This window comes from Entelurus aequoreus, linkage group LG03 (genome assembly GCF_033978785.1).
Source record: "Entelurus aequoreus isolate RoL-2023_Sb linkage group LG03, RoL_Eaeq_v1.1, whole genome shotgun sequence".
Lineage (NCBI taxonomy): Eukaryota > Metazoa > Chordata > Actinopteri > Syngnathiformes > Syngnathidae > Entelurus > Entelurus aequoreus.
The window spans coordinates 8,524,140-8,545,428 of record NC_084733.1 but is presented as its reverse complement, the minus strand read 5'-3'; the positions used below and the strand labels follow the sequence as shown (position 1 = coordinate 8,545,428).

The window sequence follows — 21,289 nt, the reverse complement described above, 5'->3', positions numbered from 1 at the left end:
ACCAAGAAACACAAACCCAGGGGTGCTGACACAGAACTAATGGAGTCTTAAAGGCCTACTGAAAGCCACTACTACCGACCACGCAGTCTGATAGTTTATATAACAATGATGAAATCTTAACATTGCAACACATGCCAATACGGCCGGGTTAACTTATAAAGTGCAATTTTAAATTTCCCGCCACACTTCCGCTTGAAAACGTCTCGGTATGATGACGTATGCGCGTGACGTAGCCAGTTTAACAGAGGTATGGCTTCCCCATTGAAGCCAATACGAAATAGCTCTGTTTTCATCTCATTATTCCACAGTATTCTGGACATCGGTGTTGGTGAATCTGTTGCAATTTGTTCATTGCATTGTGGAGAAAGAAGCTGAGCAAGCAAAGAAGAAAGTTGTCGGTGCGAAGCGGATGTTTTGCGAGGGAAGTCAGCAACACAACACAGCCGGTGTTTGTTTACATTCCCGAAAGATGCAGTCAAGATCGAAGAACTCGGACAACAGAGACTCTAACCAGGAGGACTTTGATTTGGATACACAGACGCGATACAGTGAGTACGTAGCTGCGCTTCCAAACATTTGATCGCTTGCTATAACTAGCTCGAGCTAGTAGCTAGGAGCTAGCATAACAAACACCTAGGTTTAATTTGTGGCATATTAAATATAAGCCTGGTTGTGTTGTGGCTAATAGAGTATATATATGTCTTGTGTTTATTTACTGTTGTAGTCATTCCCAGCTGAATATCAGGTCCCACCCGCGCGCTTCCAAACATTTGATCGCTTGCCCGTACGTGCGTGTCACGTACGTAACTTTGGTTAAATATATAAGCTTTATGAACCTTGGGTTAGGTGAACGGTCCTTTGGGCTGAGTGAGTGTGTGTGTTGTGCAGGTGTTTGAATTGTATTGGCGGGTTACATATACGGGATCCCGTCCATATTACCCGCTCGAGCTATAACTAGCTCGAGCTAGTAGCTAGGAGCTAGCATAACAAACACCTAGGTGTTTGTTATGCGGGATTAATTTGTGGCATATTAAATATAAGCCTGGTTTTGCTGTGGCTAATAGAGTATATATATGTCTTGTGTTTATTTACTGTTGTAGTCATTCCCAGCTGAATATCAGGTCACCCCCGGCTCTCACAGCATCTTCCCTATCTGAATCGCTTCCACTCCCCACTAGTCCTTCACTTGCATTTTCCTCATCCACAAATCTTTCATCCTCGCTCAAATTAATGGGGAAATCGTCGCTTTCTCGGTCCGAATCTCTCTCACTTCTGGCGGCCATCATTGTAAACAATAGGGAACTTTGCGGATATGTTCAATTGACTACGTCACGCTACTTCCGGTAGGGGCAAGCCTTTTTTTTTTTAATCAGATACCAAAAGTTGCAATCTTTATCGTCGTTGTTTTATACTAAATCCTTTCAGCAAAAATATGGCAATATCGCGAAATGATTAAGTATGACACATAGAATAGATCTGCTATCCCCGTTTAAATAAAAAAAATTCATTTCAGTAGGCCTTTAAACTAAAACAAAACATGATCCCATCCCGAGAGGATTTCAAAGGGTGAGTTGATGACAGCGCTGGGACATCACCTGTAGTTGTAGCTGCTGTACTCAAAGTCAATCAGCATCAGTCTATCTGTTGAACTTCGCTCCCCTTGGTGCAGGATCAGAATATTACCTCAGGAGACACAACAGTACACATAAATATCCATCCTGGACACTAATGAGTACAGAGTCATGTGACAGGAAGTCATTACTTTACCTTCTTGAACATCGTTGTGGCAGAAGACCACGGGTGACGGAGTCGCTGCCAGTAATGCACTGTGAAGAACAACAGCAAACACTTTGATGTATTCACTTACGAGATCTTTAAGCTCACAATACACAAGCAGTTAGGGCTGGGCGATATATGGAAATACTCTATATATCGCGGGTTTGTCTCTGTGCGATATAGAAAATGACAATATAACGTGATATTCGAGTATACGTTGCTTTTAGCTGCGGGCATTACACTACAGGCGTTTCTCACTCTTTCTTGTCTGTCCTTCTCACACCTTCTTACATACGTCACATACTGTCGCGTCATACGCCCTCGCTGAGCAGAGAGGTAGCAGCATGGGTAACATTAGCTGTGGTGCTAACGGAGTGGTGCGAGTGGTAATACGAGAGAAAGAAGGTGCGAACCTGGTAACAAATAAAGGAAGAATTAATTCCTAAGAAAAACAGCACGGGGTCCATCGTCTGGCGGTGGTTTGGCTTCAGGCGGGAAGATGTCGAACAAGTACCGTATTTTTCGGAGTATAAGTCGCTCCGGAGTATAAGTCGCACCGGCCGAAAATGCATAATAAAGAAGGAAAAAAACATATAAGTCGCACTGGAGTATAAGTCGCATTTTTGGGGGAAATTTATTTGATAAAACCCAACACCAAGAATAGACATTTGAAAGGCAATTTAAAAGAAATAAAGAATAGTGAACAACAGGCTGAATAAGTGTACATTATATGAGGCATAAATAACCAACTGGGAACGTGCCTGGTATGTTAACGTAACATATTATGGTAAGAGTCATTCAAATAACTATAACATATAGAACATGCTATACGTTTACCAAACAATCTGTCACTCCTAATCGCTAAATCCCATGAAATCTTATACGTCTAGTCCAGGGGTCACCAACGCGGTGCCCGCGGGCACCAGGTAGCCCGTAAGGACCAGATGAGTCGCCCGCTGGCCTGTTCTAAAAATAGCTCAAATAGCAGCACTTACCAGTGAGCTGCCTCTATTTTTTTAAATTGCATTTATTTACTAGCAAGCTGGTCTCGCTTTGCCCGACATTTTTAATTCTAAGAGAGACAAAACTCAAATAGAATTAAAAAATCCAAGAAAATATTTTAAAGACTTGGTCTTCACTTGTTTAAATAAATTCATTATTTTTTTTATTTTGCTTCTTATAACTTTCAGAAAGACAATTTTAGAGAAAAAATACAACCTTAAAAATTATTTTAGGATTTTTAAATGCATATACCTTTTTACCTTTTAAATTCCTTCCTCTTCTTTCCTGACAATTTAAATCAATGTTCAAGTAAAAAAAAAATTGTGTGTAAAGAATAATAAATACATTTTAATTTAATTCTTCATTTTAGCTTCTGTTTTTTCGACAAAGAATATTTGTGAAATATTTCTTCAAACTTATTATGATTAAAATTCAAAAAAATTATTCTGGCAAATATAGAAAATCTGTAGAATCAAATTCAAATCTTATTTCAAAGTCTTTTGAATTTCTTTTAAAATTTTTGTTCTGGAAAATCTAGAAGAAATAATGATTTGTCTTTGTTAGAAATATAGCTTGGTCCAATTTGTTATATATTCTAACAAAGTGTAGATTGGATTTTAACCTATTTAAAACATGTCATAAAAATTCTAAAATTAATCTTAATCAGGAAAAATTACTAATGATGTTCCATAAATTCTTTTTTCAAGTTTTTCTCTTCTTTTTTTCGTTTGAATTTTGAATTTTAAAGAGTGGAAATTGAAGATGAACTATGTTTCAAAATTTAATTGTCATTTTTTTCGTGTTTTCTCCTCTTTTAAACCGTTCAATTAAGTTTAAATATCATTAATTATTAATAATAACATAGAGTTAAAGGTAAATTGAGCAAATTGGCTATTTCTGGCAATTTATTTAAGTGTGTATCAAACTGGTAGCACTTCGCATTAATCAGTACCCAAGAAGTAGCTCTTGGTTTCAAAAAGGTTGGTGACCCCTGGTCTAGTCTCTTACGTGAATGAGCTAAATAATATTACTTGATATTGATATTGTTAATAATTTCACACATAAGTCGCTCCTGAGTATAAGTCGCACCCCCGGCCAAACTATGACAAAAACTGCGACTTGTAGTCCGAAAAATACGGTATGCGGCAAAAGCGTTGCCACAAAAAGTAGCACCTACTGCTAATTTGTAGCATCATTTGAAAAGTCACTCGCTAGAGAATGAAGAGTGCTTGAAACTCCGCATGTCAACATCTCCGTTCGGTGCCACACCCACAAAATGCCGAAGCAACCATTTCCAGATCAACACCATAAGAAAAAATTACTCAACAACAGGAGATAACGTCTGCAGGAACCTACCACATAGCGAAGGACATAAACCATGGGTGTCAAACTCTGGCCCGCGTGTAGTTTCATTTGGCCCTTGAGGCAATATCAAATTAACATTAGAGCTGGCCCGCTGCTATTATACAGCAGCGGTGCCACTGTAACATCGCATTCACCACTAATACTCATACTTGCCAACCCTCCCGAGAGACTCCCAATTTCAGTGCGTCTCCCGAAAATCTCCCGGGGCAACCATTCTCCCGAATTTCTCCCGATTTCCACCCGGACAACAATATTGGGGGCGTGCCTTAAAGACTCTGCCTTTAACGTCCTCCACAATCGCGTTTTCTCCATACAAACAGCGTGCCGGCCCAGTCACACATTATATGCGGTTTAAACACACACATAAGTGAAGTCACACTGAGGGTGGCCGTATAAACAACTTTAACACCGTTCCAAATATGCGCCACACTGTGAACCCACACCAAACAAGAATGACAAAAACATTTCGGGAGAACATCTGCACCGTAACACAACATAAACACAACAGAACAAATACCCAGAACCCCTTGCAGCACTAACTCTTCTGGGACGCTACAATATACACCCCCCGCTACCACCAAACCTCGCCCACCTCACCTTTTCGTTTGTTTTTTGAAAGTTGATTTTGCACTATTAAGTTATGTAAGCGTTGCTTGTTCCATATTCAGTGTTAAAGCAAATCAGTGTAGCAAACTGAGCAATAAATAACGTTTTATTTATGCACTTTCTCTTGCTACTTCAAGGCTTGAATGTCAAATGTATTATTAGCCTGTGGAAAAAGTTTATTTTGATATTTACCTCAGAAGTGCAAATAGAAAAGAGGCATTCAATTTTTATTTAAATTGTATTTGATATGCCATTGATATTTTTAAATTATTATTATTATTATTATTTGAAACTCGATTTTGCATGTCACTATAAAGTTATATAAGCCTTGCTTGTTCAATATTCAATGCAAAACTTGTTTGGATCCCTATTAAAAGGTTAATTTGTTCAACCTTGACCCGCGGCTTTGTTCAGTTTTAAATTTTGGCCCACTCTGTATTTGAGTTTGACACCCCTGACATAAGCCATTTGATTTCCTATTATGCAGCTCATTTTTATTTGACAGTTTTTGAAATATCTTGTGTGACATCATGCACAAAAGTGCACTTTATTTGTTTTAAACTATTGTAGTGGCGCTCTGTACAAAAAGTGCACTTTAATTTCGTGTTGTTTTCATATGTCATCTTAATGACATCATGCACTAAAGTGCACTAATAGCTTGTTTTAAAATGTCTCTGACAATCTTGCACTTTCTGTTTTGGAAATTACATGAATGTTTGTGCCACTGCTTAATAACTGTTTAATAAATACAGTATTGGTAAATTGACTTAATTGTGGTTTCCCTCTCTGCATGAAGGTTTAAAATGAGCATATATTAATGCAGTATGAACAAGAATGTTTTAATGTAGACACATAGAATTATCATACTGCTGTGATTATATGCATCAGGTGTTCATTCAAGGCTAAGGCAAAATATCCAGATATATATCCTGTATCGTGACATGGCTTAAAGATATCGAGATATTAATAAAAGGCCATATCGCCCAGCCCTACAAGCAGTTCAACCCAAAAGTTACTTTTCAGGCCATTTTCAGAGTGTAAGATGAAGAGTTCAGTGTTTCCCATAAACTGCCAAGATACCTGTGGCGGTGGGGGCGTGGCTATGGGCGTGGTCACCATGACATCATCGAGTAATTTGCATAATTTACTACAATGATATGATTTTCTCTAAAAAGGCTCAAAAAATTTATACTTACTAATTAATAACAGTTTTGTTTTAAACGTCCATCCATCCATCCATTTTACAATATAATTACAACACTTTATGTACATATTTATATACAGATTTGAACAATAAGTTATTCACTGAAATATATTTATTAATTGTGGTTCTTACAAAAAATATATCTTATAAAATATAAAAGCTAAAATGTCTCTTAAAGCTCTGCCCCTTTAATTAGTGCATACTAAATAATTTAACTTTAGCCTACTACTACAACCATATTATTTACCAGCAACATAAAGTGAAACAGAGGCAGAGGTGTCCTGCCACAGTCAGTAACAAATAAACAGAAAACAGTAGTGGTCAAATACAAATAAGGCAACAAGAGAAGTATCCTACACTTCTCTTTTGTAAAGTAAATCTGAACAGCCTATATGGGCATCTACATCAACTATATGATTTGCCTGAGAAGCTGGACAGGACAAAAAAATAAAAAAAAAATAAAAAAAAATATTTTTTTTAATTTGTGGCGGACATAATTCTTCCGTGGCGGGCCGCCACAAATAAATGAATGTGTGGGAAACACTGGAGTTGAAGCAAGTCCCAGCCTGGAGCAGAAGTGAAGGACGTGGACACGTTATCAGCAAGTAGGCTGAGGCACACACTTGTTGGAACAGTTTTATCCGCATGTTTGCATCATAACATTTGATAAAGACGCTCTGTGCTGCGCGTGTGGATTGTTGGCTTAGTGGACTATCTAGCCAAGAAGGCATTGGAACAAAGGTCACAATACAAACAGCACAAAACAAGCCAGCTACATTCGAAAAGCTATTAAATATTGTAATCAAATTATGTAATTATTTTTTCTGTGTGACAGAGATAATAGTCCTTGGAGCACTTTGTAATGGCTGCCAAAATATTAATATTTACACACCATTGCACAATTGTAATGTTTCAATGGTGCTTGTTGCATCATCTCAGACCTCAGCGATACCTTTATTATTGAATCTACTTTTCACTTTCTTCTATTCAGATTCTGCTGTAATTAGGGCTTCAACTAACGATTCATTTGATAATCGATTAATCTGTCGATTATTACTTCGATTAATCGATTAATAATCGGGTAAAAGAGACAAACTACATTTCTATCCTATCCAGTATTTTATTGAAGAAAAAACAGCATACTGGCACCATACTTATTTTGATTATTGTTTCTCAGCTGTTTGTAAATGATGCAGTTTTAAATAAAGGTTTATTAAAAAAAAAAAAAAAAAAAAAAAAAAATTTTAAATAAAAAAAATAAAATAAAAAACCTCTGCGCATAGCATAGATCCAACGAATCGATGACTAAATTAATCGGCAACTATTTTAATAATCGATTCTAATCGATTAGTTGTTGCAGCCCTAGTTGTAATAGATGGAATATTTTACTTTTTATAATGGCAGCTGTAGTTTTAAAGTGTTTTAGAACTGAGAGCCATATTTCCTTGTCGGTATGCTGCATTGCAGTTTATAAAAAACATTCAATATTTAAAATGTGAGTCAAATAATAAAAATTGTTATTTAACACATAAATATATATACACACACACACATACATATATATATATATATTAGGGATGTCCGATAATGGCTTTTTGCCGATATCCGATATTCCGATATTGTCCAACTCTTTAATTACCGATACCGACCGATACCGATATCAACCGATACCGATATCTACCGATATATGCAGTCGTGGAATTAACACATTATTATGCCTAATTTGGACAACCAGGTATGGTGAAGATAAGGTACTTTTTAAAAAAATTAGTAAAATAAGATAAATTAAAAACATTTTCTTGAATAAAAAAGAAAGTACAACAATATAAAAACAGTTACATAGAAACTAGTAATGAATGAAAATTAGTAAAATTAACTGTTAAAGGTTAGTACTATTAGTGGACCAGCAGCACGCACAATCATGTGTGCTTACGGACTGTATCCCTTGCAGACTGTATTGATATATAATGTAGGAACCAGAATATTAATAACAGAAAGAAACAACCCTTTTGTGTGAATGAGACATTAAATGGGGGAGGGAGGTTTTTTGGGTTGGTGCACTAATTGTAAGTGTATCTTGTGTTTTTTATGTAGATTTAATTAAAAAACAAAAAACAAAAACAATACCGATAATAAAAAAAACGATACCGATAATTTCCGATATTACATTTTAGCGCATATATCGGCCGATAATATCGGCAGGCCGATATTATCGGACATCTCTAATATATATATATATATATATATATATGTCTTAATTAGATTATCCAAAAAATAGTGCTCGATACCGTGGTAGAGCGTAATATGTATGTGTGGGGAAAAAAATCACAAGACTATTTCATCTCTACAGGCCTGTTTCATGAGGGGTTTTCCTCAATCCTCCTGAGGTTTGAGGAAAACCCCTCATGAAACAGGCCTGTAGAGATGAAATAGTCTTGTGATTTTTTCCCCACACATACATATATATATATATATATATATATATACATATATATACACATACACACACACACAGTTGTGGTCAAAAGTTTACATACACTTGTGAAGGACATAATGTCATGGCTGTCTTAAGTTTCCAATAATTTCTACAACCCTTATTTTTTGTGATAGAGTGATTGGAGCACATACTTGTTGGTCAGAAAAAACATTCATGAAGTTTGCTTCTTTTATGAATTTATTATGGGTCTACTGAAAATGTGAGCAAATCTGCTGGGTCAAAAGTATACATACAGCAACATACATGATCCATTTTGGTGATGTAGGAAAGTTACAATCCAATGAAATGAGCTTCATGGCCTCTTAACTTAATGTGAGTGATTATGATTGTTGACTTCTCTGAGCCCATTTAAAAATAGGGCTCATGTGATGCAGTCATTAGACTCGGTTACAAACACCACAATGGGAAAGTCAAAGGAACTCAGCACAGATCTGAAAAAACGAATCACTGACTTGAACAAGTCAGGAAAGTCACTTGGAGCCATTTCAAAGCAGCTTAAGGTCCCAAGAGCAACTGTGCAGACAATTGTTCGTATAAAGTGCATGGCACAGTTTTGTCACTGCCACGATCAGGAAGAAAACGCAAGCTATCACCTGCTGCTGAGAGAAAATTGGTCAGGGTGATCAAGAGTCAACCGAGAACCACAAAGAAGCAGGTCTTCAATGAATTGGAAGCTGCTGGAACACAAGTGTCAGTGTTTTGCATCGCCATGGACTGAAAGGCTACCGTGCAAGAAGGAAGCCCTTGTTCCAGAAGCCACACCTTAAGGCTCGTCTAAAGTTTTCTGCTGATCACATGGACAAAGATAAGACCTTCTGGAGAAAAGTTCTGTGGTCAGATGAACAAAAATGTAGCTCTTTGGCCACAATACCCAGCAATATATTTGGAGGAGAAAAGGTAGGCACTTTAATCCCAGGAAAACCATCCCTACCATCAAACATGGTGGTAGTAGTATTATGCTCTGGGCCTGTTTTGCTGCCAATGGAACTGGTGCTTCACAGAGAGTAAATGGGACAATGAAAAAGGAGGATTACCTCCAAATTCTTCAGGACAAGCTAAAATCATCACCCCGGAGGTTGGGTCTTGGGCGCAGTTGGGTGTTCCAACAGGACAATGACCCCAAACACAGGTCAAAAGTGGTAAAGGAATGGCTAAATCAGGCTAGAATGAAGGTTTTAGAATGGCCTTCCCAAAGTACTGACTTAAAATGTGTGGACAATGCTGAAGAAACAAGTCCATGTCAGAAAACCAACCAATTCAACTGAACTGCACTAATTTAGTCAAGAGGAGTGGTCAAAATTTCAAGCAGAAGCTTGTGGATGGCTACCAAAAGTGCCTTATTGCAGTGAAACTTGCCAAGGGACATGTAAGCAAATATTAACATTGCTGTTATGTATACTTTTGACCCAGCACATTTCCTCAAATTTTCAGTAGATCCATAATAATTTCATAAAAGAACCAAACTTCATGAATGTTTTTTTGTGACCGACAAGTATGTGCTCCAATCACTCTATCACAAAAAAATTTAAGTTGTAGAAATGATTGGAAACTCAAGACAGCCATGACATTATGTTCTTTACACGTGTATGTAAACTTTTGACCACGACTGTGTATATACACACAGACATATATGTACATATGTATGTATAATATAATATATATATATATATATTAGGGATGTAACGGTACACAAAAATTTCGGTTCGGTACATACCTCGGTTTAGAGGTCACGGTTCGGTTCATTTTCGGTACAGTAAGAATACAACAAAATATAAATTGTTTGGTTATTTATTTACAAAATTTGTAAACAATGGCTTTATCCTTTTAACATTGGGAACACTATAATAATTCTGCCCACGTTAATCAACATTAAACTGCCTCAAGTTGTTGCTCAGATTAAATAAAATGACACAACTTTTCTTCTACATATAAAAAGTGCAACATTAAACAGTTTCAAATCAACTCATCATGCTTAATTTATTACAGCATTTGGGAAGCCTGTAGTTGAGGAGGGGGGTTTATTTTTTTTTCATAAAGAAATACAATCATGTGTGCTTACAGACTGTATCCCTGCAGACTGTATTGATCTATATTGATATATAATGTATATATAGTGTTTTTTATGTTGATTTAATAAAAATTAAAAAAATGAAATCGGTCCGCGGCCCGGTGGTTGGGGACCACTGCACTAGATAACTCCAAGTGATGGAATAAAAGGGGAGTCAACCCACCGGAGGTTCTTGAGCTCAGTTGGCAGGTTGAGCTTCATGAGCTTCTTGTACTTCTTCACATGGGCGTCACGTGTAAAGGTCAAGGCCATCACCTGGTCCATGTACCTGGTGGAGCACATTGAAGCTGAGAATAAACATGTGACGAGAAAGATGGGAGAGACGGGCCTTTGTTTACCTATTAATGGTGCTGAAGAGCCACGTGGGCTCTTTGTTAAAAGGCATAACCATTTTGTGGAACTGCGCCATCTTGGTGGCAATCTCAGCGGAGATGTCGGGTTCTGACAGTTGACCGGTGCACATGCGGGTGTTCTGGAAACAACACATTCAACGCGTCTGGGAGTCTGTCTTCTGATAGATCAATTGTTTGTTCTGCAGCTACAAAAGCAGTGAAGTTGTCACGTTGTGTAAATGGTAAATAAAAAGGGAATACAACAAATCCTTTTCAACTTATATTCAATTGAATGGACTGCAAAGACAAGATATTTCATGTTCACACTGAGAAACTTTTTTTTTTGTGCAAATAATCATGAACTTAGAATTTAATGGTAGCAACACATTGCAAAAAAGGCATGGCCTTTCCTTTTAACAACACTCAGTAAAGGTTTGGGAACTGAGGAGACACATTTTTTAAGTGGAATTCTTTCCCATTCTTGCTTGATGTACAGCTTAAGTTGTTCAACAGTCTCCCTTCTGATATTTTAGGCACCACACATTTTCAATGGGAGACAGGTCTGGACTACAGGCAGGCCAGTCTAGTACCCGCACTATTTTACTATGAAGCCACGCTGTTGTAACACCTGGCTTCGCATTCTCTTGCTGAAATAAGCAGGGGCGTCCATGATAACGTTGCTCCAAAATCTGTACGTACCTTTCAGCATTAATGGTGCCTTCGCAGACGTGTACGTGACCCATACCTTGGGCACTAATACACCCCCATACCATTACAGATGCTGCCTTTTACACTTTGCGCCTAGAACAATCCGGATGGTTATTTTCCTCTTTAGGTCCCAAGGACACGACGTCCACAGTTTCCAGAAACAATTTCAAATGTGGACTCGTCAGACTACAGAACACTTTTCCACTTTGCATCAGTCCATCATAGATGAGCTCGAGCCTTAACGAAGCGTTTCTGGGTGTTGTTGATAAATGGCTTTGGCTTTGCATAGTAGATTTTTACTGGCACTTACAGATGTAGCGACCAACTGTAGTTACCGACAGTGGTTTTCTGAAGTGTTCCTGAGCCCATGTGGTGATACCCTTTACACCAGGGGTCACCAACCTTTTTGAAACCAAGAGCTACTTCTTGGGTACTGATTGATGCGAAGGGCTACCAGTTTGACACACACTTAAATAAATTGCCAGAAATAGCCAATTTGTTCAATTTACCTTTAACTCTGTTATTATTAATAATTAATGATATTTACACTTAATTGAACGGTTTAAAAGTAGAGAAAACCCCCAAAAAATGACAATTAAATTTTGAAACATAGTTTATCTTCAATTTCGACTCTTTAAAATTCTAAAATCAACCGAAAAAAAGAAGAGAAAAATTTTAAAAAAGAATTTATGGAACATCATTAGTAATTTTTCCTGATTAAGATTAATTTTAGAATTTTGATGACATGTTTTAAATAGGTTAAAATCCAATCTACACTTTGTTAGAATATATAACAAATTGGACCAAGCTATATTTCTAACAAAGACAAATCATTATTACTTCTATATTTTCCAGAACAAAAATTTTAAAAGAAATTCAAAAGACTTTGAAATAACATTTAAATTTGACTCTACAGATTTTCTAGATTTGCCAGAATAATTTTTTTGAATTTTAATCATAATAAGTTTGAAGAAATATTTCTCAAATATTCTTCGTCGAAAAAAAAGAAGCTAAAATGAAGAATTAAATTAAAATGTATTTATTATTCTTTACAATAAAAATAAAAAAATTTACTTGAACATTGATTTAAATTGTCAGGAAAGAAGAGGAAGGAATTCAAAAGGTAAAAAGGTATATGCGTTTAAAAATCCTAAAATCATTTTTAAGGTTGTATTTTTTCTCTAAAATTGTCTTTCTGAAACTTATAAGAAGCAAAGTAAAAAAAATTAATGAATTTATTTAAACAAGTGAAGACCAAGTCTTTCAAATATTTTCTTGGATTTTCAAATTCTATTTGAGTTTTGTCTCTCTTAGAATTAAAAATGTCGGGTAAAGCGAGACCAGCTTGCTAGTAAATAAATAAAATGTAAAAAATAGAGGCAGCTCACTGGTAAGTGCTGCTATCTGAGCTATTTTTTAGAACAGGCCGGCAGGCGACTCATCTAGTCCTTACGGGCTACCTGGTGCCCGCGGGCACCGCGTTGGTGACCCCTGCTTTACACACTGATGTGGCTTTTTGATGCAGTACCGCCTGAGGGATCCAAGGTCCGTAATATCACGGCTTACATGCAGTGATTTCTCCAGATTCTCTGAACCTTTTGATGGTATTACGGAGCGTAGATGGTGAAATCCCTAAATTCCTTGCAATAGCTGGTTGAGAAATGTTCTTAAAACAATTTGCTCAGGCATTTGTTGACAAAGTGGTGACCCTCGCCCCGTCCTTGTTTGTGAATGAATGGAAGCTGCTTTTATACCCAATCATGGCACCCACCTGTTCCCAATTAGCCTGTTCACCTGTGGAATGTTCCAAATAAGTCTTTGATGAGCATTCCTCAACTTTCTCACTCTTTTTTGCCTCTTGTGCCAGCTTTTTTGAAAATGTTGCAGACATCAAATTCCAAAATGGGCTAATATTTGCAAAATATAAAGTTTACCAGTGTGAACATGAAATATCTTGTCTTTGCAGTCTATTCAATTGAATATAAGTTGAAAAGGATTTGTTGTATTCTCTTTTTATTTACCATTTCCAACTTCACTGGTTTTGGGGTTTGTACATTGAACTGGAATCTAATTAACAGACTGATATGAAACAGGTGTTCAAACATACAGGAATGTACTGCTCCAGGCGGCCTTCTGGGAAGATGCCGTACAGTTTGGGCCCTAGGGTACGTTCTGCCAGTATGGCGAACATGACGCTCTCCAACACCAAAGAGTCCACCCCCTGCAACACAAACAATCATCACCTTCACACTCGCTTCCATATTGAAATTCGGGTGGGTTCTCCGTGGTTATTGACCCACCTGAAGGATGGCGCCGTAGATTCTGAGGAGCACCTGGCGAGGCTCCCCTCCTACAGTTTTTACATTTTCAGGCAAGCTGCACAGGTACAGCAGATTACTGAGCCCTCCGCTGCAAAACAACAATAAACACAGAGCATTACAGCTCAGACATTCAGGAGGCATCATCTCCATCACTAGACATCAGGTTAGGGTTGTGCCCATACCAATATTTTGGTACCGGTACCAAAATGTATTTTGATACTTTTCTAAATAAAAGGGGACCACAAAAAAACGTAATTATTGTCTTTATTTGAACAAAAAATCTTAGGGTACATGAAACATATGTTTATTATTGTAATTTAGTCCTTAAATAAACTAGACAACTTGTCTTTTAGTAGTAAGTAAACAAACAAAGACTTCTAGTCTGCTGACGTACGCAGTAACATATTGTGTCATTTATACACCTATTATTTTGTCTACATTATGAGGGACAAACTGTAAAAATTAATTATTAATTTTCTTGTTCATTTACTGTTAATATCTGCTTATTTTCTGTTTTAACATGTTCTATTTACACTTCTGTTAAAATGTAATAATCACTTATTCGTAGAGATGTCCGATAATGGCTTTTTTGCCGATATCCGATATTGTCCAACTCTTAATTACCGATTCCGATATCAACCGATACCAATATATACAGTCGAGGAATTAACACATTATTATGCCTAATTTTGTTGTGATGCCCCGCTGGATGAATTAAACAATGTAACAAGGTTTTCCAAAATAAATCAACTCAAGTTATGGAAAAAAAGTGGCAACATGGCACTGACATATTTATTATTGAAGTCACAAAGTGCATTATTTTTTTTAACATGCCTCAAAACAGCAGTTTGGAATTTGGGACATGCTCTCCCTGAGAGAGCATGAGGAGTTTGAGGTGGGGGGGTAGGAGGTAGCGGGGGGTGTATATTGTAGCGTCCCGGAAGAGTTAGTGCTGCAAGGGGTTCTGGGTATTTGTTCTGTTGTGTTTATGTCGTGTTACGGTGCGGATGTTCTCCCGAAATGTGTTTGTCATTCTTGTTTGGTGTGGGTTCACAGTGTGGCGCATATTTGTAACAGTGTTAAAGTTGTTTATACGGTCACCCTCAGTGTGACCTGTATGGCTGTTGACCAAATATGCCTTGCATATTATGTGATTGGGCCAGCACGCAAAGGGAGTGCCTTTAAGGTTTCTTGACGCTCTGTACTTCTCCCTACGTCCGTGTACACAGCGGCGTTTTAAAAAGTCATACATTTTACTTTTTGAAACCGATACCGATAATTTTGAAACCGATACCGATAATTTCCGATATTACATTTTAAAGCATTTATCGGCCGATAATATCGGCAGTCCGATATTATCGGACATCCCTACTTATTCTTCTCTTCTTTGATACTTTACATTAGTTTTGGGTGATACCACACATTTAGGTATCAATGCGATACCAAGTAGTTACAGGATCATACATTGGTCACATTCAAAGTCCTCATGTGTCCACGGAGATATTTACTGATATTATAAACATAATATGAATTTTTTTAAAAAGGAAAAAAGATTTTGTGACGATAAAAAATATCGATGTAATTATAGTAGTATCAAATAGCTACGCTCTTGTACTTGGTATCATTACAGTGGATGTCAGGTGTAGATCCATCCATGGCATTTGTTTACATTGTGACGCCGGTGAGCTATTGTATCCTCCTACGGTGTGTAGTGAAGCATGTTTAGCTATTCCTCGTCCTCCAGTGATAATGGTACTTGTAAGAAACTTACTTTATTTGTCGCCATGGAGACAAAGATTAGTGATTTAGTTAAAGCACCTCTTCCTGAGAGTGTTTCAGTGTTATAACTTCACCTTTATCTTTACTTTTTACACCAAAATGCGTCCATTCTCCCTTTTCTGTCTACACACTGTGTCTGCTTGTAAGTACTCTGTGTGTGTGCGCTGCCCAACATGCTCCTCTGCTCCTAAAACCAGCAATGTCACCACGTGACGATGCACCGTCATGCCCGCTAAAATAAATAAATAAATAAAATATGGGGAACCGGTACTTTTCAAACAGAGTATACAGTGCCATATATATATGTATATAAACTGCCAAGATACCTGTGGCGGTGGGGGCGTGGCTATGGGCGTGGTCACCATGACATCGAGTAATTTGCATAATTTACTACAATGATATGATTTTCTCTAAAAAGGCTCAAAAAATGTATACTTACTAATTAATAATAACAGTTTTGTTTTAAACGTCCATCCATCCATTTTACAATATAATTACAACACTTTATGTACATATTTATATACAGATTTGAACAATAAGTTATCCACTGAAATATATTTATTAATTGTGGTTCTTACAAAAAATATATCTTATAAGATATAAAAGCTAAAATGTCTCTTAAAGCTCTGCCCCTTTACTTAGTGCAGGGGTCGGCAACCCAAAATGTTCAAAGAGCCATAATGGACCAAAAATACAAAAACAAATCTGTCTGGAGCCGCAAAAAATTAAAAGCCATATTACATGTGTCATGAGATATAAATTTAATTAAGAGGACTTAAAGGAAACTAAATGACCTCAAATATACCTACAAATGAGGCATAATGATGCAATATGTACACATCGCTAGCCTAAATAGCATGTTAGCATCGATTAGCTTGCAGTCATGCAGTGACCAAATATGTCTGATTAGCACTCCACACAAGTCAATAACATCAACAAAACTCACCTTTGTGCACTCACGCACAACATTAAAAGTGTGGTGGACAAAATGAGACAGAAAAAGTGGCATGAAACACGTCCTAGGAAGTCCGAGAAAGCTATACATGTAAACAAACTATACGGTGAGTTCAAGGACCGCCATAATAAGTAGGACAAAACGGCGCTCGCCAAATAGTCGAATCAGTGAAGCATATTCAATACAAACAGTGTGATTTATAACAATTAGGGAGGTTTGTGTCATGTTTGTCCTCCTACAGAAACCATACTAAAACAAAAAAATAGATTTTTTTCCCCTCATCTTTTTCCATTCTTCATACATTTTTGAAAAATCTCCAGAGAGCCACCAGGGCGGTGCTAAAGATAGAGCCGCGGGTTGCCGACCCCCGACTTAGTGCATACTAAATAATTTAACTTTAGCCTACTACTACAACCATATTATTTACCAGCAACATAAAGTGAAACAGAGGCAGAGGTGTCCTGCCACAGTCAGTAACAAATAAACAGAAAACAGTAGTGGTCAAATACAAATAAGGCAACAAGAGAAGTATCCTACACTTCTCTTTTGTAAAGTAAATCTCAACAGCCTATATGGGCATCTACATCAACTATATGATTTGCCTGAGAAGCTGGAAAGGACAAAAAAATTAAATTTTTTTTTTTTTTTTTTAAATTTGTGGCGGACGTAATTCTTTCGTGGCGGGCCGCCACAAATAAATGAATGTGTGGGAAACACTGGTATAGTACCGTTTTTGATTCATTAGTACCAGTACTACACCAGTACCGCTATACTGTACCACTACTAGACCAGGTATGCTTTTACCTGCATAGCTTTTTAGTAGAGATGTCCGATAATATCGGCTGATATATGCGTTAAAATGTAATATCGGAAATTATCGGTATCGTTTTTTTTATTATCGGTATCTGTTTTTTTCTTTTTCTTTAATTAAATCAACATAAAAAACACAAGATACACTTACAATTAGTGCACCAACCCAAAAAACCTCCCTCCCCCATTTACACTCATTCACACAAAAGGGTTGTTTCTTTCTGTTATTAATATTGTGGTTCCTACATTATATATCAATATATATCAATACAGTCTGCAAGGGATACAGTCTGTAAGCACACATGATTGTGCGTGCTGCTGGTCCACTAATAGTACTAACCTTTAACAGTTAATTTTACTCATTTTCATTCATTACTAGTTTCTATGTAACTGTTTTTATATTGTTGTACTTTCTTTTTTATTCAAGAAAATGTTTTTAATTTATTTATCTTATTTTACTAATTTTTTTAAAAAGTACCTTATCTTCACCATACCTGGTTGTCCAAATTAGGCATAATAATGTGTTAATTCCACGACTGCATATATCGGTTGATATTGGCATCGGTTGATATCGGTATCGGTAATTAAAGAGTTGGACAATATCGGAATATCGGATATCGGCAAAAAGCCATTATCGGACATCCCTACTTTTTAGTCATGTCAGCACTGACTTTTATCTGCAAAAACACTTTGTGCTACAATCTTAATACACAAAGACCTCCATTCAGATAAAGGTTGACTGATTGCAGCAGTGCTCATCATCACATGTCTTGAGTTGACCTATGACACAGTGACAGTGACATTCCGCCTCAGGACCCAGTAGAGAAAATGTGGTAGACTAAAAAAAATGCTGCATGAAAATTGATGTGACTGCCAATCATTGATCCATCTCAGGGTGTGCTAATAACAAGCAAATGCTCCTTTTTATGGAAGTTAATTGTGTTTTAAACGGGTTTAAAGTCAGTGTTTCCCGCCACAGATTCTTAGAATTATTCAGATTTCCATCCAGTTGCTGCCATTGTTTACATTATTTATTAGTTTATCTGCAGACAATACGTTTATTTCGTTAGGTGACAGACAGATTGCAGTCCTGTCCGAAACACTCCCAGCTAAATTATTTTTCTTATGGAACTTGAAAGACTCCGTTAAAAAAAGGGGAATTGCATTTTTTCGCAATGTTTCTTGTCATTCACGATCTTTATGTAGTCGGTGGAGGGTTTTGAATTTGTTTTAGAGGCATTGAAGGCTACGATGACTTCCACTAACCACATCTTCCAAGCGTTTTTATCATCTTTGTCTCTGGTAATGATTGTGAACCTTAGGCCAGTGTTTTTCAACCACTGTGCCGCGGCACACTAGTGTGCTGTGAGATATTGTCTGGTGTGCCGTGGGAAATTATGCAACTTCACCTAATTGGTCCAAAAAAATATTTTTTTGCAAATAAATAGTTATAATTAGAGATGTCCGATAATGGCTTTTTTGCCGATCTCCGATATTGTCCAGCTCTTAATTACCGATTCCGATATCAAACGATTCCGATATCAAACGATACCGAGCACTGTAGCACTTTGAGGTTGTTTGCTCAATGTAAAGTGTTTTTACAAATAAAATCTACTATTATTATTATTATAGGACTTATTTTCACTATGCAACATGCACACGACCCAATGTGCCTCACCTTCCTTAGCAACACTAAAACACAACAATGCCTGCGTTCACAACATTCTACACACACACCACATCCTTCTAATGAGACCAGACGTATACAATAATACAGAGCATCCACAAAGACCGGGGCTTTCTGCTCCGCCGCTCCCAGTCTGTGGAACGCTCTCCCTGACCACCTGAGGGCACCACAGACTGTGGATGCTTTTAAAAAAAGGCTTAAAAACCCTTCTTTTTTTTTAGATATATGTGTGCTAGTTGTAGCTATTAGTCTGTTCTAGTTTTTTTTTATTTTTTACTATCTATTTTACTTGTTGGGGGCAGCTATTTGTGGTTCTAGCGTTGTTGTTTTGTTTTTTTAGTTTGTTTTTTTAAATGCACTGCAGCACTTTGAGGTTGTTTGCTCAATGTAAAGTGCTTTTACAAGTAAAATATATTATTATTATTATTATAGGACTTATTTTCACTATGCAACATGCACACGCCCCAATGTGCCTCACCTTCCTTAGCAACACAACAATGCCGGCGTCCACAACATTCTACACACACACCACATCCTTTTAATACCAAAGACTATAAAAATGGGAGCCATTACCTCCCTGCTTGGCACTCAGGATCAAGGGTTGGAATTGGGGGTTAAATCAACAAAAATGATTCCCGGGCGCGGCCACCGGTGCTGCCCACTGCTCCCCTCTCCTCCCAGGGGGTGAAACAAGGGGATGGGTCAAATGCAGAGGACAAATTTCACCACACCTAGTGTGTGCGTGTGACTATCATTGGTACTTTAACTTTAATTAAACCAGATATATACAATAATAGAGAGCATCCACAAAGACCGGGGATTTCTGCTCCGCCGCTCCCAGTCTGTGGAACGCTCTCCCTGACCACCTGAGGGTACCACAGACTGTGGATGCTTTTAAAAAAGGCTTGAAAACCCTTCTTTTAAAAAAAAAAAAAGATATATGCATACTAGTTCTAGCTATTAGGCTGTTCTTTTATTTATTTTTATTATCTTTTTAATACACTGTAGCACTTTGAGGTTGTTTGCTCAATGTAAAGTGCTTTTTATTATTATTATTTAGTGCAGTTTAAAACTGTAGACGGCTGGAGGTTATCCATTGTGTGTGGGCCATGTCTACCTTAACAAACATCCTCCACAGCTCTTAGCTCGATACCTAGCACGCTCGTCTCTCATGCCGGACGACTTCGGCTCGCAGAACGACTAGCAGGGCGGGAATGAATTACCTGACGATGCTTATTTGAAAGTCCACCAGCTGGATGATCTTCCACGCTCCGGACAGGAAGTCCCGACACCAGGCAAACGCCCTCTCCTTGGTCTCCCGGTCCACCTCCTCGGTCCTCCCGCCCTTGAAGGACTCTGCCTCCGAGTCGTCATCACAGTTGGACCCTAACAAAGGACTCGGGGTTCGCGACGTCCTTTCGTGGACGAGAAGGCGCAACTCGTAGCCCGTCGGCAGCCGCTCAACCTCGGCGCTGGTCGGAAGGACGTCGGGGGAAAGTTCCGCTTCCGGAGTGTGGACTCGGTCTAAGTCCGAGTTCCTGCTGTCGGTGCCACCTGACTGCATGGCGCGTTTCCGGGCAAAGTGTGGAGGAGAAGCGGCGTGAGATAGTAGCAGCTTCCTGCGGACTAAGTGTGGAGGAGAAGCGGGGTGAGATAGTAGCAACTTCCTGCGGACTAAGTGTGGAGGAGAAACGGTGTGAGATAGTAGCAGCTTCCTGCGGACTAAGTGTGGAGGAGAAGCGGAGTGAGATAGTAGCAGCTTCCGGAAGAGAGACGCATGTTTGCTTAGTGACAGCCGCATGGAGGCTAAAGTCGCAGCATCACCGCCTCCTAGCTAGCGCCCGACTCCGACGCTCACCAGCCAATCACAGTTCAGTTTCCGCTTCATGCGAGAAGCTGATTGGTCCTGGCCTGGTGGCTGGACTCTGACGTCACTAGCGCCCAACTCAACCATAGACAATGTTATAAGGGTACGCAGCATGGAGCGCTACTGCCTACTGGCGCTGACGAGACGCGGGGCCGCCATCTTGGAGTGGTGATCCGCTCCACTCAGTGCAATTCATTTGGCAGGAGCAATGAACTGTCAGCGCATTTAATTCATTTTACCTCGCTGAATACCACTGATTTTCACGCGATTTTTGTCATACGTGTAGCTATGATAAAGGACACATGTTTTCGC

At 38.1% G+C, this 21,289-nt stretch overlaps 1 protein-coding gene across 1 annotated transcript in view; it reads right to left on the bottom strand.

The window, feature by feature from the left end:
* The window catches only part of LOC133646049 (choline/ethanolamine kinase-like), a 30,668-nt gene extending 9,742 nt beyond the window's left edge, over positions 1-20,926 (bottom strand). Inside the window, exons 1-7 of the mRNA XM_062041024.1 lie at positions 20,334-20,926; positions 13,859-13,967; positions 13,666-13,779; positions 10,857-10,990; positions 10,682-10,786; positions 1,768-1,826; positions 1,596-1,683 (exon numbers count right to left, since the gene is read on the bottom strand). Of these exons, the coding sequence (XP_061897008.1) occupies positions 1,596-1,683; positions 1,768-1,826; positions 10,682-10,786; positions 10,857-10,990; positions 13,666-13,779; positions 13,859-13,967; positions 20,334-20,911 (1,187 nt within the window). The 5' untranslated portion in view covers positions 20,912-20,926. The remainder of the gene's footprint in view (positions 1-1,595; positions 1,684-1,767; positions 1,827-10,681; positions 10,787-10,856; positions 10,991-13,665; positions 13,780-13,858; positions 13,968-20,333) is intronic.
* Between the last annotated feature and the right edge of the window lie 363 nt (positions 20,927-21,289).